The sequence below is a fragment of the Triturus cristatus genome, chromosome 4_2 (assembly GCF_964204655.1).
Source record: "Triturus cristatus chromosome 4_2, aTriCri1.1, whole genome shotgun sequence".
NCBI lineage: Eukaryota > Metazoa > Chordata > Amphibia > Caudata > Salamandridae > Triturus > Triturus cristatus.
Window position 1 is genome coordinate 481,462,095 of NC_140586.1, and position 26,186 is coordinate 481,488,280.

At 45.1% G+C, this 26,186-nt stretch overlaps 1 protein-coding gene across 1 annotated transcript in view; it reads left to right on the forward strand.

Annotated features, from left to right (window-relative positions):
- The window catches only part of ZZZ3 (zinc finger ZZ-type containing 3), a 333,973-nt gene that overhangs the window by 53,629 nt on the left and 254,158 nt on the right, over positions 1-26,186 (forward strand). The window contains exon 2 of the mRNA XM_085602036.1: positions 13,079-14,644. Coding sequence (XP_085458162.1) covers positions 13,131-14,644 — 1,514 coding nt within the window. The 5' untranslated portion in view covers positions 13,079-13,130. The remainder of the gene's footprint in view (positions 1-13,078; positions 14,645-26,186) is intronic.

Sequence of the window (26,186 nt, forward strand, 5' to 3'; positions counted from 1 at the left end):
CGCTCGTGCTTGGGAACTATTCTGCCAGTGAATATTGAACATTCTGAGTGCTTGCTCCTGGATGTGAGGGACTGCGAGGCCCTGCAGCGGCAACATCCTCATCCGCTGCGGCCTCTTCCCGGACACTCCCTTTCTTGGTTTCTCTACCTATAAATATTCAGTCCCGTGACGCAACGAGGGACGCGCGCGGGTCGCGCGCTGGGCGAAGCCCGGGCCAAGTGCGGGCCCGTTTAAGCCCGTTAAAGACCGAGTAAGACCGGACCGGGCACCCCCCCTAACATCTGCTATTGCAGGAAGTTGGATATTGTATTTTATTGCATTACATTAGCATTTGGCCGCTCTGTTATTCAATTTATTAATGGCGACCACACGAGGAAGCAGGAGTAAAACTGCTATGGATGCATCTAGTATAATTGGCCCATTGGACAATTTTATTGTAAGAGATAACTCTGTTATTGATCAAGGGATTGCACTTATGGAACGGAGAGTGTCCCAGGACATAGTATTAGCAAAACGTTCTTCTATGGGTCACTTTGCAACAGCTAAAACTCCAGACCAGTAAAATAAAGAAATAGTCCCTATTTTAATTCATGCGGACCTACATAGTTTTCCAAATGTGGTGGACTTGTCAGTGTCGGCTTCTGAATGTATATCAGTCTCACAATTGGAGAGGTCCTCGATTTTAGAATCCGATCCATTGCTAGAAGATTTAACCACTAGACAGCCGAGGGGAATGAGAGAGGGTGCTATACTAAAATCATCAAAGAAAAGAAAGCAAAGAAAATTCAGAAATCCATTGCGCCCGTGGAAAAGGTGACTTGCGAGTTACCCCCAAGTATTGAGGAGGGAGTACAACAACAAACAAAGGATGGCCGTACTATTACCCGCTTAGATATGAATAATGTAACTCTGGGTTCAGGGAGTGTAGAGGCTTCCCATGGTATGCTTATAAGTACTAAGGATGTTGAGGCTGATAATAAACTTTTCGAGTATGAGGGAACTTTTAAAAATACACCTCTCCCCTGTAGAAAATAGACTGAGGTGCATTGAAAAGCAGTTAACTGAACTGATTGTCTTCTCTAAGTCTCCGAGTAACCCTGGGGTACTAAAGGCTGGAGATAGGAAGTTAACTTATAAAAATAATAAATCAGGGGGTTTGTTGATAAATAAACTATCTGCTCCAGCCGAGTCTACAAAAATAACAGATACTATTGTTCTAGAGAAAAAGTCAATGGGCAATGCTAATACCCCCATTGCGAATATCAGACAGGAGACTAATACAACCAAGGATACTGCCTCGGACTCTACGGGGAATCGTACCTGGGGATCTCCATTGGGGAAACTAGTTATCAATTTGCCACCAGAAGTAACTCCTTACTTGGTGGTCCTGACCGGGGTACCAGAGTTGAAGGAGGATGTAGAGGAGCCTACTGGGTCACTAAAAAATAAGGTTCAGCATTGGCTCAATGTAAAACGACCATTACCTCCTAATAGGACGAGCAAGATTCTAATGGTGCGCAGGGTGCCCTGGGTGGGGCATGGAAGAAAAAACATCCAGGGCGACTGCGTTTTGGTAAATTTTGAGGACCAGGGACGGTCGATTTATATTTGTTCATGGGATAACCAGAGTAATAACGAAGGTATTGGAACTAAGCGACTTTCCTTTTTTTATCCTCCCAGGATTCGCTATGAACCAGTTCCTGACCGAAGCTGGGGAAGAGTAGGCCCTCAAGAAAGAGGAGTAGACTGAAGGGAGGGGGGATGGCAAAAAATCAGGGAAGTAAGTTCTAGGGACACCTGGAGAGGAATACCGACCGTCAATAGGTTTAGTTGTCTGGAGATGGTCGATTGACTCCCTTTGTCTACTGGTGTTAAGTGTGATCTTTGTGGAGGCCCTAGTAAGTTAAATAAAAGAGCCAATTATTTGGCAAATGATAACTCGAGGGCTATGCATGAGGGATGGGAAAATGAGATAGCAGCGACTCCAATTGTCTCACGACCACTAGTAGGACTAGATAGACAAGAACACGCAGCGTTTAAACATATTGGTGCTGAATATGAAAGCGAACTAGTCTGTCAACGATCTCAAAACACTCTAGTGAGGGACATCGGAGTAAATCCCCTACCGATAGAAATAGGTATCTGTACTGATAATTTCTCTGTTTTGGAGTTGCCAGGAGATGTTCAAAGGGGGAAGCTGGCTCTGCTATCATGGAATATAGCGGGTCTATCAAACAAGATAAAGGACCCCATCTTCCGAGATTTTATTGGAAAATATGATGTCATCTGTTTTCAAGAGTGCTGGGAACAGGAGGAGATTCATCTTGAAGGGTATCGCACATTTTTCGACTGCATCTCAGTCAAGGAGGGGTAGATGCTCTGGTGGGCTCTGTACATATATTTCCAATACTGTTAATCTGACCATAAAGCTCCAGACCACCGGGGGGCATAATTTTTATCAGATTCTCTCTCTCTTAATGGGAGGCAAGCAACACATTACCCTAGTAAATCTGTATAATAACATTCCAAAGGAAGATCACAAAATAGTCCTGGAAGATTTAAATAACTCGTTACGTCTTGGGATAGGCTCGGAGCACAATGATATGTGTATTATATTGACAGGCGATTTTAATTGCCATTTATGCCCCCATAGTAACTTGGGTATATGTGGAATGGTTAATCTAATTGGAGACCCTTGCACTCACTTTGAGCATTCCATGCTGGGAAATCTGCTTAATAGCTTAACTTATGATTGGAATCTGGGTTTTGTAAATGAATTATGTAGCCCACAGGTTAGCTTTCAACCCACTTTTAATGGACGTGGATTGCGGTCTGTTATAGATTATACATTGGTTACTACTAGCTATTGTCATAATGTCCTGTCGTTCAAAACAGAGGACATTGCGATAAGCGACCATTTTCCGATTAGTTCAACTTTTGATATCGGGACGAGCATTAGAACAGCACCTAATACAGTTGAAAATTTATATCGCCATGCTATTTCGCTGGCGCAATAAAATGGAATAAGGTTGACTCTTCAAACTTTTTGCAAAGCCTAATAACAGATCAATATAGTAATTTTATGACCTGCCTAGAGAAATCCCCTGATCCAAGTGCGGTCATTAGTGCTTTCCAAAAGATCGCAATACAAATTGGTAATAAATTGACAAGAACATCAAGGGAAGGGGAGAGATATAAAGTAGAGGGATGGTTTAACTCAGAGTGCAGTAAAGCACATGCTAATTTGAAGCAGATTTCTAAAAAAAAAAACTAAAAACTAGCAAGATATTAGAGCCGCCAGAACAGCGTATAAAATCACATTACATAAACGGAAATTAGAGATAAAGGAGAATGCGTGGGCCACATTATTAAAGGCATCCTCCTTGAGAGATAATACTGCTTTTTGGAGAGCAGTAAATGCTCCCTTTTTCGTCGAAAGGAAATCTGACCTGGTAGAACTTGCTATAGAAGAATCGGTCTGGGTCGATCATTTCACTGAGCTTTAGAAGAAAGATGACTTGCTCAGCCTTAATAATACTTGTCAAAATCAGTCGGCTACTAGCGAGCTTATTCCTTCTGTCTGGTTTCCTTTGGAGATTTTCTTTTCTGTCTCCGAGGTGGAATTAGCTCTATTTGAAAGCTCAAAAAATAATGCCCCAGGACCCGATGGGATTCCTATAGATATATTTAAGGAAAATACCTCCTTATGGGCCCCGCTCCTGACTAATGTGTTAAATAGTTGTAATAATAAGGGATTTCCATCCACTTGGCAGGAAGCGATAGTAGTCCCTATTTTTAACAAGCATTGGCATTGCCAATAGGTCTCGCTTTTGGGACCTTATAAGTATTTAGTTATGCAGCACAATATCGTTGGTGCAACAACATCAATTGTTACATGGCTAAACACCTATAAGGTACAAGGTTTAGCCATTCAACAGCTGATGGTGTTGCGCAAAAGATATTGTGCTGCAAAACTAAATACTTATAAGGTCCAAAAAAGCGAGACCTATTGACTATGTCAATGCTTGTTACAATTATGGGCACGTCGTGCCCATCAGACCCCTCCCTCCCCACACACACACACTTGGACCACTGATGTGCGCAGACTCGGGTGGCTACGGCACCCTCCACAAAGGACGATTGTTGAGCCCGCGCTGGGCGGCCACCAGACTTGTTTACACAGACATGAGAGCAGCAGCACCCTCGTGCACACATCTAGAGGAGCGGCGCTCAGTGGTGCACGCTTGGTCACCATCACCCTTTAGATACACTCGTAGCAGGGGCGCAACTAGAGCCAAATTTCGAGGGGGCTAAGAAAACATTTCGGGTGGGGGGCTGACTCTTCCAGCAGTAGTTAAGAGTGGAGATGCAGGGGCTCTGAGAAGGGGTGAAAAACAGCAAAGCCTCATTCACAAGCAAATGGTCTTTTAAAGACCTGTGAAGTACTCTGGTGCCCAGGAAGCTGTCTCAGCCTGGGTTGCCACACACGACGTGAGGAGTGGGGCTGAAGCCCTTTGATCCCAATGTGCATTGCGCGCCTGGCTCGAAGTCATCTGCACTGTCCCTTACTGTTCGTACCCACCCACACCCCTATTTAGACATGTTAACGGGCAATATGTTTCTTATGTGCATACTCGTCTACACCCCTCCGGAGGAAGAGCCTCGAAAGCCCCTCGTGGTTTCAAAATGAATCGTTTAAAATACTGGAAGCACGGCTTCCGATGGTTTTCATTTTTTCCGAGTTTTTTTGTTGTTGAAGTTTTATATGGCGCAAACGCGACCCGAAGGTATAACTGCGCTATACATGAGCACCAGTTGCATTACAGACCCATTCATTTTGAGGCGCGGTGATATTAAATGATTTGCTTAGTTATGATTTGCGTTTCGCGGCGCGAAAGTGAAAGCAAATTTGGCGCGCGCGTTTGGCGGGGGCGGGGGAGCGCATTCCAGGCGGGGGAGCGGACCCTTTGAAGTGCTCTCAAAAGCGGAGTGCGTGGCGGCACGATGCGCGTGATTGTGCGCGTGCTAGCCATGCAATCCGCTTTTGGGAGCACTTTGAAAAGCCCCTTTACAATAGTCTCGCTTTGCGATCGCTTACGCGATAGCAAGGTCGAGACCTAAAAAGGGAGATCGAAATGATCCTAAATCTTATAGGCCCATTTCGCTACTTGATTCTCTGATGAAAGTGGCAGGTAGAATCATCTTAAATAGATTGCAAACATGGGCCAAGGACAGTGATGTTCTTTCCTGTTGAACAAGGACTTAACCTAGCCATAATAACTGGTAAATATACAGTGGCAAAAAGGGGTAATCTTTTTATGACTTTTGTTGATCTCAGCTCAGCTTTCGATTGCTTGAGTCATGAGGTTTTGTGGGATACTCTAATAGGACTTGGCATTGATTTAAACATCCTTAATTTTTTTAAAGAGTTATATAGAGGGGCAAAGGTACGTTTCGGAAAAAGAGGAGAATGTACAAATAAATTCCCAATAATGAAAGGCGTTCGGCAGGGCTGTATTTTGGCACCTTTTCTTTTTAACTTGTATATAAATGGTGTGGCGGAATTTTTAACAAAGCTTTAAGTAGATTACCCCCAAATTGATGGCACGGCGGTGCCCATTTTATTATACGCAGATAATGCTGTTATCATGGCTAGAACCAAAACAGGTCTTCAAAAGGCGATAACTAGTTTTTCAGCTTTCATGGGATCTAGGGGCCTAAAAATTAATATTGGGAAGACTTTTACCATGTGCTGCACATCAAAGAATAAGATTTCCTGTAATATTTTTTTTAGAGCAGTCTAAGATAGGACTAACAAGTACTTTTTCTTATTTGGGGATTGTTTTTAATAAAAGAGGTACCTGGACAACAGCGGTCAATACCAGGAACCTCGCATTTGCTCGTACAATAGGCGTAGTAAAACAGTTCGCTAATAAATTGGGGGGTAGGCCTGTTCGTATCCTTATGGATATTTACAAGGCTAAATGTGTTTTAACTGCCATATATGGGGCTGGCATTTGGGGTATTGCAGACTGTCCGGAAATAGAAGTAAAAGAAAATCTTTTCCTGCGTTATCTGTTAGCTGTCCCCAATTCCACCTCCACATACGTTTGCCATAAGGAACTAGATCTGGTTTATATATCCGATTTGATTAAAATCAGTCCATTATTGTTATGGCATAAGATATGGACCTCGACGGCTACTGCCTTTTTAATAGAGCTATTTTGTGGATTGTATCAGATTTGAGAGAGCAAAAAATATTCAGTGGTTCTCATATGTAAAGGATTTTATGACCAATATGGGACACCCAGTATATTTTAGTACTCCCTCCTCGCTATCCTTGATATCCAGAAAGGCATTTAAGGATTGTTGTCTTGTTTTCCTGGAGAATCAACGGTGGCTTGAGGAGAGGAGTAAGGTATCTGTAATGCAACATCACTTACTTTTGCAGGGCTCTGGTCTACAGCTTTATTTATCTCCTGAGCAATCTAGCTACAATAGAATGTTATTAGCTCGATTGAGAACTGGTAGTTATTATAGGTTGCTAACCTTCCCAGATACTAATGATTGGTCGTTAAGCTTAATTAAATGTCCTTGTGGTGATCTTTCCACGCAATCAACAATACATAGTGTCTTGTTCTGCAAATTTTATGCGTGGGGGAGGAAGAGCTATTTGATTCCCCTTTTAAAGATCTGGGGCCCGAGGCAGTGTAGACCTGCCTATTTAAAACTGCTTTTGTTAGAAGATGAAATGACCATTAACGCTGTATCTAAGTTTTTAAAATTTGCAATTAGGTGCAGATCTTCTATGAATTAACTTTTAATTTTGTTTTGATTCAGACTGTCCCATTATGATGTACTTAATTTGAAATGTATGTCGATTTCTATTAATGTGTTTTATTGTATGTATTTTTATTGTGCTTTTATGATTTTTTTTATATTGAAATCGAATAAAGCTATCTTTTGACTTTGTGTGTGTGTGTAGACCTAGGAATCGGTGGGTAGGTATGTAGTAACTGGTATTGGTGTGTCCATGGTTTCGAAAATGGTTGTCCAGTTTACAGTGGGTGTATCAAAGGTTATATTAGAGTGTGAGGCGGTGCATCAGATTGTCACGTGGATGATGTCATCAGTGATGTCACTGACCATGTCATGAATGATGTAATATGTGAGGTCATCAGCAGTGCATTACGGGGGCGCGAGTTCTAGTTAGCTGAACTAACTAGAACGGCGGAAATTCTATGGTTTTGTACGAGTGAAACGTCCAACTAACTATAACGTCCCTGAAACCTAAGTGTTTTTTTTCAGTGAATATCTAAGGTTTTTTTAAATGCTAATTTCGAACTATAACGTGCCTGAAACCTATGGTATTTTCAGTGCATTTCAATGGTTTTTTAAACTAAAATTTCCAATTATAATGTTCCTCAATCCTATGTTTTTTTTAAGTTGATTTCTAAGATTTTATAAATGCTAATTTCTAACTATAACATCCCTATTAAGTCCCCTTGAATCCTGAAGGTCCCTGGTGGCCAAGTAGCCCACCAGGTACCTCCAGTAAGCGCCACAGAGCTGCGTTGCAGAGAGGTGTTCCTAGGCCATGCCCCTTTTTACACCACGCTGCAAACGCGGATTCTGGTGCCCTGCTGGTGGGGCGATTAAGTCCACTTGTGTCCTGAGGTCCTCGGGACACAAGAGGACCTCATCGTCCCACCAGCAGTGCACCAGAAGCCGCGTTTGCAGAGTGGTGTATAAAGGGGCGTGGCCTCGGAACACGTATCTGCAACGCAGCTCTGTGGCGCTTACTGGAGGTACCTGGTGGGCTAGTTGGCCCCCAGGGACCCTCAGGATTCAAGGGGACTTAATCCCCCAATTTGCAACGCGCCAGGGGGTGTGTTTGCACACTTGTAATATCAGGCCCCGCCCTCAACCACTGTGCAAACGCGCCCCCCTGGCGCATTGTAAATTGGGGGATTAAGTCCCCTTGAGCCCTGAAGGTCCCTAGGGACCAACTACCCCTCCATGTACCTCCAGTAAGCGCCACAGAGCTGCGTTGCAGAGTGGTGTAAAAAAGTGGCGTGGCCTTGGACCACCTCTCTGCAACGCAGCTCCCTGGCACATACTGGAGGTTTCTGGTGGGCTAGTTGGCCCCCAGGGAACCTCTGTATTCAAGGGGAATTAATTCCCCTAACTTACAACGCACCTGGGGGCGCATTTGCAGAGGGCTGCAGGGAGGGGGCGGGGCCTCTGGTCCAATGCAGTCTTCATTATATATTTTTTTGCCAGAAGGGGGGGGCTGTGTGCCCCCCCTTTCCCATTTTTCGGGCCCTGGGGATCCCATCCCCCAGGGCCTGACCTCCATTTTATTTCTTTTAAATAAACAGGAAGGGGGCCACGTGCCCCCCCCCCCCCCCCCCCCCCCCCCCAGGCCATTTCTGGCCCCGGGGACCCCATCTCCCGGGGCCAGGCCTCTCCGTTTTTTGTTTATAGTAATGTAAGGGGAGGGGGGTCTGCGTGGTACCCCTCCCAGGCCACTAATGGCCCCAGGGACCCCATCACAGGGTCAAGACTGATTTGCATATGGCTGGGTTCAAACTGGAATGGCATGGTGAGCAAAAAAACGATGGATTTAGGCCCAGATCTCTGTACTGGGGTGAATGTATGACAATGTTCTACATTCTGTCCATTAACTGTTGTTTTTGCACCAGGGACCCCATCCGCCGGGGCCTGGCTGCTCCGTTGGGGACCGTGGGGGGGGGGGGGGGTGGTACCAACTCGGGAGCCGGCATTGCTTTTCCAGAAGGGGAGCTGCTGACCTGAAGCTCCCCTTGTGGAAAAGCAATCCTGCTTTGTTTCATTGAAGCGAGAACGGGCTTCTCTGCTCTCGCTTCAATGAAGCAAAGCAGAGTTTGCTATGGCAGGGTGGAAGCCACATGGCTCCTGCCAATCCATAGCAAACGTCAGTGTCCCGGAGGTGGGCACCCCGGGACACTGTAGGATCCGCCCCTGGGGGGGGGTGGCGGTCCCCAGGGCCATAAAGGGCTCCAGGAGGGGGGCTGCACCCCCCCCACCCTTCCAACGTGTTTAAAGCCCCGGGGAGGTGGTGGTCCCCGGGGCTTGGGTGTTCATAATGGACCCCCAAATTTAAATATACAGTGCCCCCGGGAGGTGGTAGTCCCTGGGGCGTGTGGGGGGGCTCGTGCCCTCCCCATACATTAGTTTATTTTGAAAAAACTGAGCTCTGGGGAGGTGGTGGGGGGGCTGTGTGGGAGATAGAGCCCCCCCACACATTTTTTTAATAAATAAGTTAAGAGCCCCGGGGAGGTGATGGTCGGGGGGGGCTGCGTGCCCACCCCCATAACTCATAAATGAAGCCCCGGGGAGGGCTAGTTGGCCCCCAGGGACCCTCAGGATTCAAGTCAAGTTGTGACTACTGTGTATTTGTGCATCTTGGAGTCATTGTTGGCATTGGAACGCCTGCTGTATTTTATTTAATTTTTGTGTCCATTATTAACATTTTGTCCCTTCACTATCGACCCTGTTGCCAAGTTAGGGGTGCGGTCCTCTGTGCAACACATTCTGGTAAATCCATAAATAACTTAAAAGGCCGCATCTGATAAAGTATGTTAATAAAATCACGGTACTGGGGCAGAAGGAGATTTGTGGCATTCCATTCCACTTATGTTTCCACTATAAAATGAAATGTGCAACTGCAATTCCTGGAATACTTTTCTGGGAATGCAGCCAAGGAGCCGAGTTTTAAGTGCTGCCTTGCAATCCGCGGATCCCGCTTATCAAGCGAGTTATGCGGTGTTTAGTCACTGAGACACTGGGTCTTGAAATAATGCAGAATTCACGTCTTGATGTTTGCTAACGGGCGAATGCGTTTTCCCGCTGGATTGCAGGTGCTTCGTGTTCAGTTTTCATTTTATTTACAAGTTATTGAAAACTTTGTTAGGAAACTTATTTGTGGGTTTAAAACGGTCCAGACTAACTGCATCCGAGCGATGGGATACATTGCTGTTTTACAACTGTTGTAAATGTGAAAGTGACAGCTGTTCATTCTCCTGAAAGGAAAACTCAGTTATTTACTCTTTTTCTTTTACTGTACCTAAGTTTAGGACATTTAGCTAGAAGTATCTACCTTTTATAAAAACAAAAAAATAGGATAAGGGGATCTTCTCCCTGTTAAGTAAGCATAGTTACTAAATACGGCACGATAATACCAATTCTTAACCCGTGGTCCGGGGACCCCTAGAGGTCCGCTACTGCTTAGAAAATTAAATAACAGATTAATAAAGTGCTTGTAAATAATCCAAATGTGAATTGAAAAGTTTTTTTAAACGTTCTGGAAAATATGAAGGATTTAGAAATTGGAGGCTTGAAATTAAGTTTATAGCCACGGACTGTTTGATCTACTTGCACTGCTCCTACATAGTGTATATACTATGGTTGGGCTTCATTGAATTTAGAAAAGCTCCAACCTTGCTATTTAAATTAACATTTAAAAAAAAAAAAAAAAAAAAAACTGTGTGAATTGCATGAAATAAAACATTTCACGTGTGATGAATGTTTGTTTCTGTATTTTTGTGTATTGTTTTGCAGTTCAAATCATTGAGATTGCTTATCCCTGGTCCCCTGCTTCCATTAATGACTCAGTGGGGTTGCTCTGATTCCAATAACGACTTGGTGGGTGTCCCGCAGGTTACACTTAAATGCTTAAGTGTGGGGGAGATTCGGGGTGGAGGCACAGAAGTCAAAAGGTTAAGACTGCTGTAGAGGGTTAGTTTGAAATTCAGTTCGGTAAAACCTATATTTTTAAAAACCTTGTATTCCAGGCATTCCTCTTTCTCTGATTGTCTGGTGCAGTGAAAAGCATGAAGAGGCCTTAATAGTTTACAATCTGGATCAGTCTTTGTTAGTTGGTGCACTACCAGGTGTAGTTCAAGACCCACTCTACCTCTGTGTTCTGTCCCATGATTGGATCCAGAAGATACCTCAGGCCCGCAACGGATAAAGGTTTGTTGTGGTCACATGCAACACCTACTCTGTCCTAAGTGCTGAATGATAGCCTTGCAACATGCAGTGTTCCTACATGGACGTCCGCATTGTGGAAAGTCACAGAAGCTACTTTTTAAGATTGTTTTGCAGCCTTTCAGTAGGGGATAGCAGTTCTTCATAGAGAGGATCATGGTTATCCCTACCTGGACAGGCACTCATCTGACTAAAAAAACAAACTTTTTTCATTTCTGACAACAAAAAAGGCAAATCTTGTTGTTTTTTAAGGTGGGGGGGATTATAGGGGGGTCTGTCTGTGTGGGTTTGCCTGTCGGTCGGTGTGGGTGGGTGGGTGTGTCTACTCCGTCCAGTCATTGGTTTTAAGTAAAGATTTGCTTGCCCATCAACTCTTACCAGACAGTGACTGATGGCCACAGGAGAATATCTGAACTTGTTTATTGCGGAGTCAAAATTTTATATTTAAAATGCCAATAAAGTTCTATGTGTTTTGTCAGTGCAGTGCATGTTTAAAACATGAACTGCTCATCAGAATCTGTGCACTCAATGCCACGGGTCCTCAGACAGGCCAGAGTGACCCGTTTACTGCTGTGGGTGTTTTGTGATAAGTGGCTAGCGACACACAACTCTAGCTCAACAAAACCTTATTGATCAGGGGCAATTTGATTCTGCATGTTGAACCATTTAATAGCATTATGTGTTTTAAAAGACCAGATAGCAAGCCCTTTGGAGGAGAGAACAATCGATTCTGCAAGTGCTGCGCTAAAATATCAAGCTGGATGGCATTTTGTCATAAAGAAGAGTACACGTTTGTCTGAATATAATTCGTTGGGGAATTAGAAACTGAGTACGAAGGTCTCACTGGACCATTATGTCCATCTTGTTGCTATGTGGTATGAACCATTGCTACAGTATTGTGCTCATTACCTTACTAGAGCATACTTTGTATGCTATAGCTATGACCTCTCAACCCTCCTCTACATGTTATGCTCACCTGCCTGTTGAAACCTATATATATATTTCCTTAATTTTAGTCTACTCTCCTCTATTTCGTGGCCAGACTTCTGAGTGCTGCTTGAAAATAGCTTGTTTCTGTTTTACCACAGTTAATCAATGAGAGAAACCCCTCAAGAGGGGGGGGGGGGGTAGGGTTTTCTTATAATTGAAGACTGCCCCCCCACCCGCCCCCAGGTTTAGATAGTATTCAATCACCAATCAGCCAACATCTGTACCTTTTTACATTATATTCATCCTCGTTTAACCATATTGACAGGGCTGTATTTTCTTTATACTATAGTGTTGATATAATGGAATTGTGACATTCATTATTGTATTGACATTTCTATTTTAAAGAAAAAAATATATATATTTTGTATTTGATCTTTTTCGTTCTGTTTTTCATAGAATTAGTAATTATGATAATGTTTTAAACCATTTGGATGAGGGAAGAATAGAAATGGATTCTGTCCTCAACAAGGTGGTTTTAAGAAGTACATGTTGGGCCCCCTGAACGTGTCTGACTAGAAACAGTGACATAATCCATCAGTACTGCACAATTGTATAAGACTGGTCAATTCATAATTGCACAGTAACATATATGTTGGATATATACGTTTTTAAAAGCATAACACACAAGATTGTATTATAATATTTCTTCTTCAATGAGATTGTGTTTGTTTTTTGTGTCTAAAATGAGGATTTAGAGGTTTAATTTTTTTTAAAAATAATGAATAATTTTGTGGTTTGTGATCCGTGCTTTTAGAATATATAGGCCGATCGGTGTGGTACAAAGAGGATGAATATAACTTAAGAGTGAAGCAAGGTACGGATGTTGATTGGGGATGACTATGATCTAACCCTGGGGATAATTATTTTACTTGTTTTGTTGTTGCAATTAACTGTCAGTCTGATTCTTCCCCCTGTATATTGTGATAGACTTTGAAAATGCCGTTATTTTAGTGCATGTATGACTCTTGAATACGTGTTACTGAAAGTATTTAAGTGAGTATTTGCCCCAATGTATTTTTTTTTGTACCCTTCTAAAACTATTTCTTATTGTTTTCAGGGTTTCCTGATGAGTGAATCATGCAGAACCCACACTAGCAATTTGCCATAGTATGGCTGCTTCTCGATCTAGTCGTGTCACAAGATCAACAGTTGGGTTGAATGGATTGGATGAAAACTTTTGTGGCCGAACCTTGAGGAATCGTAGTATTGTTCATCAAGACGAATTACCTGCTCATCCTCTTGTGCAGTCCAAATCACCAAAGAAAAGACCAGAACCTGTGCAGCCACCAAAGGGAGGAAACGGTGCGAGAAGTGCAGATCTAAAGCAGCAAAGTCCTTGTGATTCTTGTGCAAGCCCTCGAAAAAGAAAGCTGTCTACTTCAGAAAAGGACAGCACTGATAGAGACACTGTGGATAACTGTGAGTTAAAGCACGATGAGTCTGAATCGCCTGTTTTGAAGCGAGCCAAGCGTTGTTTACGTTCAGACCTCTTGAACAGCTCGGAGGAAGAATCCACCATCAATGCCATTCCCGAGCTATCTGAAAGAAAGGGCTCTGTGTCTGACAATGATGCAGACTCTCCTGGAACTAAACGAGCTCGGCGATGTCTTTTATTGGATGACTGTGACGAAAGGGAAATCAAAGAGGTAAATGCTTGTAAGGAAGGGAGCAATGACTCTGCTTTAGTGGAAAGCAAAGAGATTGCACACTATGAAACTGTAAATGGAACAGTTGAGGAGGAGGAGGTGTCTGCTTCGAGTTGTGATAATTGCCAGTCTGAACTTAACACTATTCTGGACACTAATACTGTCCCCTGCTTATCTAATGAACAAACCGTAGCAGAAAATGGAAATTTGTGTGATAATTGTTCGCCATTGCGCTACAGTGACAAAGAGGGCCCAGATTCAGACCATAGTGTGCCTTGCACAAATTCACAAGAGGATGTAGAATTAGAGGACTATAAACTAGCAAATGACTACCCACCCTGTGAACATGTCACTCAGGCAAACGAGCTAGCAACCGCGCTCACCTCAGACACTCAGCCATCGGTAAGGGATTCTGAAGAGGAGGTGGATGTTGTGGGTGATAACAGTGCCTCGAAGGAACATTTTACTGCAAAAAGCAGTTTAAATAAGGATCACTGTTGGGCTCCAGTCTCAGGGGAAACAGAAACTACACCTCCAGGCCAGGATCCTGTTTCAGCCGCCAAAATAACCTGTTTTGTGGAACATGAAGAACATGGGTACACCCTGAGAGCTTCACCAGGCAGAGCCATTCCACAGAGAGAGATCCCACAAAGTAGTACCTCACCTTGTAGGGAGAATGGGGAGATTAAGAAAAACAAAGCTGCAGACACGGAAACGAATGTAGTCGAAGATATTTGTGTCACTGATTCTTTGGTGAACTCGGCGGCTGTCACTGAGACAGACAAAACAGATAACTGTGATCCTGCAGGGAGTGCAGGTGATGGACTGACTAAGCCTCCTGTGGAGGCATTGCTGGTGGTTGGATGTGCCCCCCCTGCTTTAGAGAGTGGAAGCCTGCAATCTGCGGAAGAGGAGGAGGAAGACCCTGATGTGTACTACTTTGAGTCCGACCACGTGGCTTTGAAACACAACAAAGAGTATGTGTAACCATGGTAACAATGACTTATGATTTTGCTTGACCAAATTTAAAATATAAATGTTAATCTTTATCTTCACGATACTGAATTTTTCTAATGCTTTCTGTTTTTAGTAAATCCACCATTGTATCCTTCTTTCCAACTGAAAACTTGCAGAGTGCTTTGTATTTGCGGGGCTGGGGTGGTTAGTGTGAAAGTTAGGCCCTTGGGTTATGATCAGTTGATTAGTAAAACTAAAAAAAATAAAACGAGGCCACAGGTTATCAAGTGACACTTTACTCGAAGTGTGCAAGCGTTAATGAGTCCATGATGAACAGAATAATCTAATAGCAGTCCTTTGTGACTTAGCCTATTAGATGTAATTATTTAATATTAAGATTAAAATATCTTACAATTTTGTAATGTGACCAGTCTTTTCGAGTTGCATAGATTTACGGTTTTTTTCTTTATAGTTAGATTGCATTGGAGTGTCTCCCATGTTGTCTTGCATAACATTGTCCAGTTACAATTGTTTTGAAGTGGGTATTGCTTTAGTCCTTTCCAAATGTTTAATAAGTCTTTAGCATGTCTTCAATATGTTTTTTTCTTGGTTGTGGTTTCGTGACCAGAAGTTGATCTCTTGAAAGGGTGAGTAGGTGATGGGCAGACCCGGGTTGTGTTGTTTGTGTAGGTTGCCCACCACCATGCCCACACTTCAGAGTAGATAGATGAGAATAGATGATTAATAACAATTTACATACATACAGTCCCTTTTCTAATCTGGTGTTGTTGTGCCCAAAAGACGAAATGTTTGAACTGTAGGGCGTTCTTTCTTTCCACCTAAGTGACAGTTCTTGAGGGTTTCATGACACAGCAGAAAGTGCCGCTCTCTCATTTGTGACTCGCTTACCCACAGATGGACTGTAACATGCATTTATAATCCGACTCAGACAGTAGCCTATGGTCCTGGTAAAGGCTTCCTCATGGGGTATGCTGGTGATGTGTAATAGCTATAGGACCAGTTTGCTCTAACCATGACGTAAATTTGTGTGTAAGTAACCTAAATGAATTAATGGAGCTCTGTTTTGTGTGTGCTTATTTTTTTTTACATTTTCTTCCTCCTTTCTATCAATTCCATCTCCCCCCTCCCCCCCCCCCAATCAGCCATAACCTGAGAAGCACTATATTTGTGTTTTGTGTGGGTTTTTGGTAATCCTGTTGAGGTTTAAATTGCACTTTGTATGTATTTCAAATGAGCAAAGCATATATGTCGTCTTTCTGAATAAGTTAATGTTTGGTTCATGACAAAATAAACCTTACCTCTTTGAGATCAGGATATGGGGTCTGAGGAAGCAGCCGAATTATGACGTTAATAGCCACCCCCCTAAACATCTTCTGCCGCCTTCCTTCATTCATTTCACCTTCTCTTCAGTACCTTCTTGCAATTTACTTTGACCCATGGATTTAATTACTTATGCAAACGAGCATTGTCAAAGCCACAAGGTCTGGCTTGCGTTTTCCGTTTTGCCCAAGACATAAAAAAACTGATACAGTTGATAAAAACCCTAAAAGTATTCCTCTGTATAGTGCGTCTGAGTCAAATCATTAATAGTGTAATGATTAAGAGCATTTATGAAATGTACAATATTCCCTCTTGCATTGCTGTACTATCAGCCCAAAGGAAGCTTAATGATGCATCAAACAACCACTAGCATGCAGTGAGCGAGAAATACTCTTCTGGGAATTTTGAAAACCTAAGAGAATGCTGTCTTTTCAGGTGTGGCGTGAGTCAAGACCTTTTGATTTCATTACAAGTATATGTATAATATACTTACTATGTGATAATGCCCCTTTTTAGGTCTCGCCTAGCATTGGAGCGCGCGCCTTGCTCTGCGAGGCGTCTTGTAATCGATAAGATTTCTGAAGGGTTCTTGAAGCCCCACCCATCATTTTCATTGGCTGGCGTCATCATTTATACTAAACGCTGGCCTCTGATTGAAAATGAGGCTTCTTTGTTACCGCCCTGTCTCCTTTTGGCCCTGCTCATCAGGTTTGGATCGTTTGCATGCGGCGTTATACTGTCTCCTTCAATTAATTAGTGAACACTTTAATTGTATTTGCAGCGCAGCCGCTTTAGTGGAGGGGGGGACAGTGCCGCATGAACTGGTGTTAAACGGGTGCTCTGCGCCGAGCTTTCTGGTCTGTGTACAATGTATTTATTTATTGACTGTTTTATGGTAAAATCCGCGTATTTTTCACATTGCGTGAGTCGAAGAGTGAGATCAACACCCTCTGCTTACAGTGCTTGGAGGCGGCTTACGGGCTGAAAGCGCTGTGAGAAGCAACAAATTTGTATTATGATGTCGTTGTCCTTTCTAAAACCTGATATTTTTATATTTCTCGGTCCGTCATTCCCGCTCCCCCACGGTGTACTATGTATGTATTTATTTATTGACTGTTTTATGGTAAAATCCACTCATTTTTAGGTCGAGCCTAGCGCAGTGCGCATGCGCTGCTCTATGGGAGGCTTCTTGGGGGCACTCCACACCCTTCCTAAACTTCTCCGTGGGAGTTGGTAAACTTCCACATATTCTATTGGCCTTTGCGTGTGGCTTTCAGTAATGAAAGCGCGCAAATGGCCAAAGACTGCATCATGTCCCGCCTGTTCTGTTAACGTTAACTCCCCTGGCCTAGGGGGCTCGGGAGCGAGCAGCGGCGCGCATTGTGCCAGCTGCATTCCTCCCATATCGTTATCTTGCTTTGCACCATCTGGCATCTGGGATGTCGCCTCCTCTTGTTTTACTTGAGTCAGGGCTAAGTCTTTCTAGTAGTCTGGGCATGCCTGTCTATTTAAAAGCTGTAAACCGTAATTGCATTTTCTGGTTCTACTGGCAGTGCTCTGGCAATTTGCACGCTTTCCATGCTTCGGGTTGGCAAAGTACTTCCTCATTCTCTGTGGTCACCATGGAAATATTGCAATAGGTCACGGGAGCTGTCGCAGTGTCTATTACAGCACCCACGTCATGTTTCTGTCAAGAATTCCTGTCATGCGAGGGGAGGAAAACGGTAACCAGCGAAAACGGACTACATCTCCCAGGATGCTTAGCGGTTGAGAGGTTATGTAAACAGGAGAGCTGTTACATAACTCAAGGAAAACACGCCCTTATGTAAACAGGAGAGCTGTTACATAACTCAAGGAAAACACGCCCTTATGTAAACAGGAGAGCTGTTACATAACTCAAGGAAAACACGCCCTTATGTAAACAGGAGAGCTGTTACATAACTTAAGGAAAACACGCCCTATAAAGGGAGGAACCGGGAGGTACAACACTGTCGGATATTGTGTTTACACCGACGTACCTGCTTAGTGAAGAGCAGTGTTCCGGAGTGGTGCTCCAGTAAGGCAAGAACGGAGGTAGGTCGAGTCGTTACTCCCTGGGCCGTGTCTTGCCCCATCGTCACCTGTGAAGGACCCGGAAGCTCTACCGGATAACCATTGAGCTTCGCTTTTTGACTCGGCTGAGTCAAAGCGCAGTGGCGCTTTTGCTGGTTGGAGTCGTAACTCCCAGCCCGACCAGAGATACAGGGACTGCCAGCTGTAACGCACACCAGGAGGTGTTTGCCGCGTTACAGACTCGGAAGTCCACAGGATCGATCGAGCGGCTGCTCTCGGTTCAGTCTTCTTTGCTTGTGATTGGGGTATCGGTGACGCATCACCAGGAGGTGACTCCGCGTCCCGGTGCAGTCTGAGGAAGAGGTTGAGCGGCTGCTCCCTTCAGGTAGAGACCCCGGCTGGATGTTTCCCTGACTCCTCGATTCTCCCCAACACTCTTCGTGCCCCTCACAGCCTACCGATTGGCATTGTCGGCCATTTCATTTCTGCCCTCTGTTGGCCTACGCCGGGATCGGCGTATATGCAGAGGACGGTTAGGACCATCCGTGCTGTGGGCTGGTAACGTACTTAGCCTGGAGGATTCCAGTGACTATAACCTTTGTTTATTCCTTGTATTATTTTTGCCTTCATTAAAATAACTAAACCTTCACAAGTGGTTGCGTTCTCATTATCGTGTCTGTTAAACGATCCTGAGACGTTCAGGGCGTTACAGTTTCTTCTATCGATCATGTGCGGTTTCATCGCAGCATAACAAGAGTCCAGCTCTGCGAGTGCTGCCGTGACGCAGCAGTATGTTTGTGATGTATCTAGCGGCGGTATGCTTTTCACTTTTTAAACACAAGTGAGAGGGATGTGCTGGGAGGATTGCTAACGAAGCGTCTTGATTTCTAAGTGAACGTAGGGAATTGCTGATGCGTGTGTTTCTGTAAGATAACTTTGGGGTCCCATTTCACAGTCTGCACACCCTCATGGCGCAGCGATCAGAATGACGACAACAACCAGCCGCTGCTTGGATTGTTAAATAGATTGCTTGACATTTCATCAGGGGTGGGCACCATCCAAGACTGCATATATCAAGTCAAGAATTAAAACCAGTTGTTTAAGTTATTTATTCTTGCTCTTTTTGTTGCCACCCTGGGCCTTTGAGTATTTCAACTCGCCACGCCCTTCCATTTTCAAGCCAGCTGCTCCCAGTATTACCTAAACCCAGGCCGCATTCAGTTCACGGAGTTATTTTCGCTTTACTTGATGATCATGTACAGGAAGAGGCAGACACTATTCCACAGAATTCAAACTGACTTTAAAATCACATTAAATTGTTTTACCGAGGTTTATTTTGTTAAGCCGCAGTCGATATGTTTAGGTGGATCCAAAGGAATTTCTTCGGTTTGCACCTTCCTCAAATTGCCGCCATAATGAGAGAAAAAGAAAACGTAAAAGAGCTTGCCGCTCCCGCGTGATCCACGGCTGCAGGGAAAGAGTAGGTGTTGAGGCTTGTAAAGTCTCGCACCAGGAAGGGAATACACAGAACAGTCTTAGCAGTGCGCATTGCGTGACTTGAAGACAAAAGTGCGCCACATAAAGTTTCACTAATAGGCTACTTTCATTGACTTTCAGTGGGAACGCCCCAGCAAGAATTTTTCTTTGGCTCTCTTAACGGCACTCATTAACCCTTCCCTGCCTTATAGCAGTGCTAATGTCACAAACAAACACCAGGTGGTTAACTTTTATAGGCGCGCGCGCACCACTCTCAGGACGCTGTTGTCTATGTTAGGCGTGGTGCGAGCAGAGGCGAGCACACACAGCGCTGTGCTTTCACTTTTGCTTATTAAAGGGTGGACTCTGCCCCCTTACTTTAGGGGCAATGACGACAGATCTATATGTGGTGTCAAGTTGTGCCCCACTACGCGTTCGCTTGCTTTTTCTTTCCAATGCATAGGCATCAACAACACTCGTGAGCTCAGCTGACCTCCGGGGTGTTTTATTCCTCTCTACTGCCAGCTTACTCGTTTCCCCCTGCCGTTTCTTCTTTATCAGTGGGAACGCCCCAGCAGGAATTTGTCTTTGGCTCTCTTATCAGCACTCATTACCCTTCCCTGGCTCATAGCGATGCTAATGTCCCAAACACAAAGTGGTTAACTTTTTTTTTTAGATACAAGTAATCAGAATAAAATGTGCTGGGTGTATTTTTAAGGTCCCAAAGGCGAGACCTATTGGCTATGCCAAAGCTTGTTCACATTACGCGAGAGTTGAAGAGGGAGATCAACACCCGCTGCTTACAGTGCTTGGAGGTTGCTTACAGGCTGGAAGCGCTGTGAAAAGCAACAAATTTGTATTATTATGATGTGTTCTTATTTATAATTATGCGGTAGGGTGGTGACCCGGGTCCGCCCGTACTTTGTGTGTGTTGGGGGGGGGGGGGGTAGATAGGGCTAGGTTGTAGGGCGTGCCTGACTACATACACGCGGGCCGAGGTAGATGTGAGGTTCAGAACAGGCGATTCTATTAATGACGATAGTTCATTTTTATCTATAAACTTATCAATCTCCATATTAACATCCTCCCCCCTCCCCCAGTTGATATTTCAACTGCACTTGAACTCTTGCGTTAGTACCATTATTTTATTGGGGCTTGCTGTTCCCTATGCTTGCTCTCAACTACGTCAACCTTCCTAATTATTTGCATTTTACCTAGTTTGAGGACTGTATTTTTACAGCCGGTGATCCCAAATTGTATAGCCCTGCAAACCAATAGAACCACACCAATAACTGGTAACCGTGATTTACACAGACCGAATATCTGAATGTGGGAGCCAGGATAACCAATAAAAAAAAATCCTGCTCAGGGGCGCCTCCTTCACGTATGTTTCTGTGTATTATACAGTGCTTGGATGGCAAGTGTCAATTTTCCGTTGTCAATGTCATTCCCTGGGATGAATGTGCAGCAAGCGGCTCCAAGATCGGCGCCGACCCCTCCCTCCGTTGCGGTCATTAGGCCTAGAACAGATCAGTGCTGCATTACCATGAGGCGGGTGGCTCACATTTCTTCATTGATCTAATTGAGGCCCAGCTCAGGGCTGTTCATCATCTTGAGCATTTCCCACTGGGTAATCAAGAGCCAGCGTGCGTTAGCATTTGTTTTTTAGGGTGAAGTAGGGTATCGACCCCCCCCTCTGCCCCAGCTGTGCTTCAGTGAACAGTCTGAATTCCCATGGAATGTCTATGAACTGAGCCCAGCCAAAATAGGCCACTGCTCTCTTTTCGCGAGCTTTGTGCAGCAAAGTGGTCTTTTTCTTTAACTGGTGTTGGTACATCTGTTAGCTCTTCTGTGGGAATGACCGGAGTTTGGATGTGCAAGGTCACCAGGAGCACAGTCTCCTCCAACTGGGAACCAGTTGGATTTAGGCGTGTTCACCGCACTGCCAGTAAAAATCCATCAGCTCAGAGGTGCCCCATTGCATCTCCATAATGTGTAGAGTCACTCCACAGTTAGCATTCATGCCCATTGGAAGCATTCCTTTTTCTCTGAAACATAAGAAAAACAGTGCAAGTTTCTCTACAATCTGGGGTTGATCTTTCTCTTCTTATCCACCCACCTTGTCCCAGATTTCCTGACATGGGTTTACCACACTTTCATTGAACCCTCCCCCAGGCGATCCTTTTCCATTTTTACATAGCTGCCAAGGTTTCAGACTGCTTATGTGTGACATTTTCATAATTTCAGTGTAATTATGAGTGACATTCAATGACTATAAGTGACATTTTCTGACGTGCAAAATCAATCTATGAAGAAGAGGGAAACCTATATAAATATCAAGAACTACACCCATTTGAACAATGAGAAATGCTAAGATCTTAAAACTACTGCAAAGCACCAGAAAGGCACTAACCTAGTAAAAAGCAGTAAGTTGCAGCTAATCCTCATAAAATACAGTTTTGTGAATATGCGTTTTTTTGTTTTTTTGTGTGTGGAGTGTCCCTAGACGCAATGCTGATCCTGCTTTAGCACTTCATTGTTCACCAGAGTTCTCTTGACAGTTTTAGTGTTGCATGTAAACTCCTGGACACAAAGAACTCACCCCTACAGTCAGAAGGTTTTAAACCCATGTTATTTAAACATAGCACGCTCTGCAACCTTGGCAGCTATATTACACAAAATCCCAATCTAAAATTAACATAATTAAACGTTAATGAACAAGAAGAGAAGTAGAATCTCTTTGGGAAGGCATTCTGCAATTTCACGTTCTTTGTCGGTGAACTGCATCCCTCCCTGCGCAGCTCCACCTGGTAGCTGCTGCCCCTAGCAGGTCCACTGACCCTTGCTGGTTGGTGTTTGAGGTCCTCCTCTACCCGCAGACTGCCACCTGCCGCCTTCACCTCATCCTTGGTGGGCTAGTGGGGAGCATCTGTTCTCTGCTGCAGGTCTGCCTTCTGTCCCTGTGCTTTCTGACTCTTTACCCCTGCCTTCTTTGCACTCTTTTGTGCCGTGCCCCTGCCACCGCTCCCCCCCCCCCCACAGCTCCTCCCCCTTCAAGTGGTACATTTCCCACTACCTGCCTCCCAGCTGTCCTGACCTCCCTCTCACGCTAATTAATGGCAGTGGCTGTGCGGCCGTGCCGCTGGCATGCCAGAGGAAAGTGCGTCTGTGCCTGGACTGCGCCCAGTGCCACAGACCTTGGTTTTTGTACCTTCCACTGATATGAAACCAGCACCCTGCTCGCCCTCAACATTGATGCCACGCCGCCTTCCACCTCGTGTCATTGAAAGACACACCAGGACCTTTTTCCTACCATAACTGCAGCTGCACTCTCACCCACCTCTGTACTCGAGCTTCTCCCAGCTGACCCACAGCGCACCTGACCGGCACAGCTGTATCCTCCTCAACACGTGCACCCTCCACAAAAGCTCCACGGAAATCTTAGACCTTCTTGAATCCGTCTCCACTGACCTCGTCTTCCTCATGGAATCCTAGATGAACCTCAGCTCCGGTCCACACAGTGCCATTCCCCGACAGCTACAAAATCACTTACAAGGACCGCTCCGACCGACCAGGAGTCGTCATCGCCATTGCCCACAACAACTACCTCTGCCTGACCACGCACTCAGACAACCCAATGACCACCATGGAACATTTCCACTTCCAGGTCCAGACCAACCTTAACACCACTCTCCCCGGCACCCTAGTATACAGACCGCGTGGCCCCTGCCTGCCCTTCACCAACACCATCATCGACTTCATCGCTCCCCAGGCTCTCGCATCTACCGATTTTCATCCTTCTCTGCAACCTCATCTTCCACCTGGACAACGCCAATGACCAGACCACTGCATCCCTTCTGGAGAACATTGCCAATATTGGACTTAAGCAGCTAGTCGCCTCTCAGACCTAAGCAGCGGGACACACGCTCGACCCAGTCTTCTCTGCCAGTAAAAGCATCACCTACAGGCACACCTCTGAAATCCTTTGGGCTGAACACCACTGTGTTCATTTCGCCTTCACCAAACCCACCATACACCACTGCACCCATTGCCCTACCTGCCGTATTTGAAACATGGTCACTGAAGAACATCTCTATGCCACCCTCAGCACAGCCACACTGCCGACATCAACAAACCCCAATACCACAGCATGCAACCACCAACAATGGATCTCCAACTGCTATGACACGATGGCGCCCCTCAAAGTACCTAGCAAGCACTACTCCAAGAAATCCAGTTGGTTCACTGCCACCCTCCGTGTCCAGACCTTGAGAAGAGATGGAGCAACAACAAAATTCCGGATACCCACGCAGACTTCAAAGCTGCCGTCACGGCACACCTTCTCCTCCTCCAAAACTACAAAGGAAACAGTCCTCCAGGACAGAGTCAACACCAGTCCACACAACAGCAAAGAACTCCACGCCATCATCGAGGGGTTTGCCGAACCCAAAAGCGAAGCCACAAAAGCCCCACCCTACTTCCACCACAAGATCAAGCAGATCTAAGACACCGACAACTCGTCCATCACTTTCGCCACCACCACACTTGACGATGCCGCCCCCAACAGATCAGTCTTAATTGGACCACATTCACCAAGGATGACACAAGACCATGAAGAGCGTTCACTCTAGAGAACCCTTGGACCCCTGTCCGCACCACATCTTCCACATCTCCAAATTACCCCACACCATCTACTGCTCCTTCGAAACCACCACCTTTCCTGACGACCGGAAACACGCTGAGATCTACTCCTTGCTGAAGAAAGTCTGCCGACCTGACAAACCTCAATTTCAGAATCCTCTCCCTGCCAAGGTCATCGAGAATGCCATCGCCCAACTCTGTGTTCATCAAAGCCAACTACGACTTGGGACTCCTCTCATTACAACTTCAGAATCTCCAAACACCTGCGGAAACTCTACTGGCTCCCAGTCAACAAGAGTCACGTTGAAGCTCCTCATGCACGCCTACAAAGTCCTCCGACGCTGGACCAGCATGTCTGAACCACCGCCTCTCATTCCACATACCCACCAGACACCTCCGCCGAACTGGCCTTTGCCACTGTCCCTCGGATCCTTAAGACCAGGACTGGAGGAGGATCCTTCTCCTAACTCTCCACCAAAATCTAGTACAACCCGCCTCTCCACCTCCGGCTATCTCCGTGGCTAACCTGATTCAGGAAAGATCTCGCGATCTGGCTCTCAACAGCACGTCTGCGCCCTTCAGGACCTGCAGCCCCAGCCCTGCGCCTTGAGACGCTCACGGGTGAGTAGTCCTGCTTAAGAAACAATAATTCTAGAATGGGCACCGTATACAGCTCCTGCACTCAGCTCAAGTATTGTATTGTAATTGCATTTATATAGGGCTTACTACCCTGAAGAGGCGTCAAAGCGCTTTTTCGGCAAGTAGCACGCTACTCCGGAATCCAAGAAGGATTAGTGTTTAATTCGTATAGTGAAATATGAAAGTAATTTGAGTGGTGGATAGGTTAGTCAGTTATTTGGATTGAGAAGGGTAGAAGAGGGACAGGTTTGTGTATGTATGTGTGTATATATATATATATATATATATATATATATATATATATATATATATATATATATATATTCCAATCGCCATTTACTCTCCAATTGAGGCACCACACATCAGCGTTTTTCAACCTTTTATTCCTCAGGAGTGGCAGGGAAAACGGCAACTTCATCTCGCAAATATAAAGACCAAACGCGTTTCAGGCTTCTTCAGCCCTTGTTCACTGGTGTCATCAGGAGGGAGAGTTTCACAGTTTCGCGCCATGTTTGTAGCGCTTAATATTCAATTGCGGCCGTAGTGGGCGTGGCTACATTGCATTCTGGTCTCGGTAGTTCGCATTGCAAATGATGTGTCTCAAAGTCTCCTTTCAAACTCATAATCCTATAGTAGGTATGCTGGCAATGAAATCGTCGTGTCCTCGCCAGTGTTCACCTGGAAATCGGTCTCGCTGTTCCACAAAAACACCGCTTTTCCGCTTCACACGGTGTCAGGAGCCGCTACATTAGCGGCGGGGTGCCTCGCGACTCGAGTGAATAAAAGGTTGAAAAACGCTGATGTGTGGTGCCTCAATTGGAGAGTAAATGGCGATTGGAATATGTAGCGGCTCTACTCGAGTCGCGAGGCACCCCGCCGCTGATGTAGCGGCTCCTGACACCGTGTGAAGCGGAAAAGCGGTGTTTTTGTGGAACAGCGAGACCGATTTCCAGGTGAACACTGGCGAGGACACGACGATTTCATTGCCAGCATACCTACTATAGGATTATGAGTTTGAAAGGAGACTTTGAGACACATCATTTGCAATACGAACTACCGAAACCAGAATGCAATGTAGCCACGCCCACTACGGCCGCAATTGAATATTAAGCGCTACAAACATGGCGCGAAACTGTGAAACTCTCCCTCCTGATGACGCCAGTGAACAAGGGCTGAAGAAGCCTGAAACGCGTTTGGTCTTTATATTTGCGAGATGAAGTTGCCGTTTTCCCTGCCACTCCTGAGGAATAAAAGGTTGAAAAACGCTGATGTGTGGTGCCTCAATTGGAGAGTAAATGGCGATTGGAATATATATATCACTGTAAACTCCTCCAAGGAAAGAGAAGAGGCCACAGTAGGGGAGACCACGGGGGCATCTTTATTCAAATGTACAGCAACGGCGAATGCATTTCG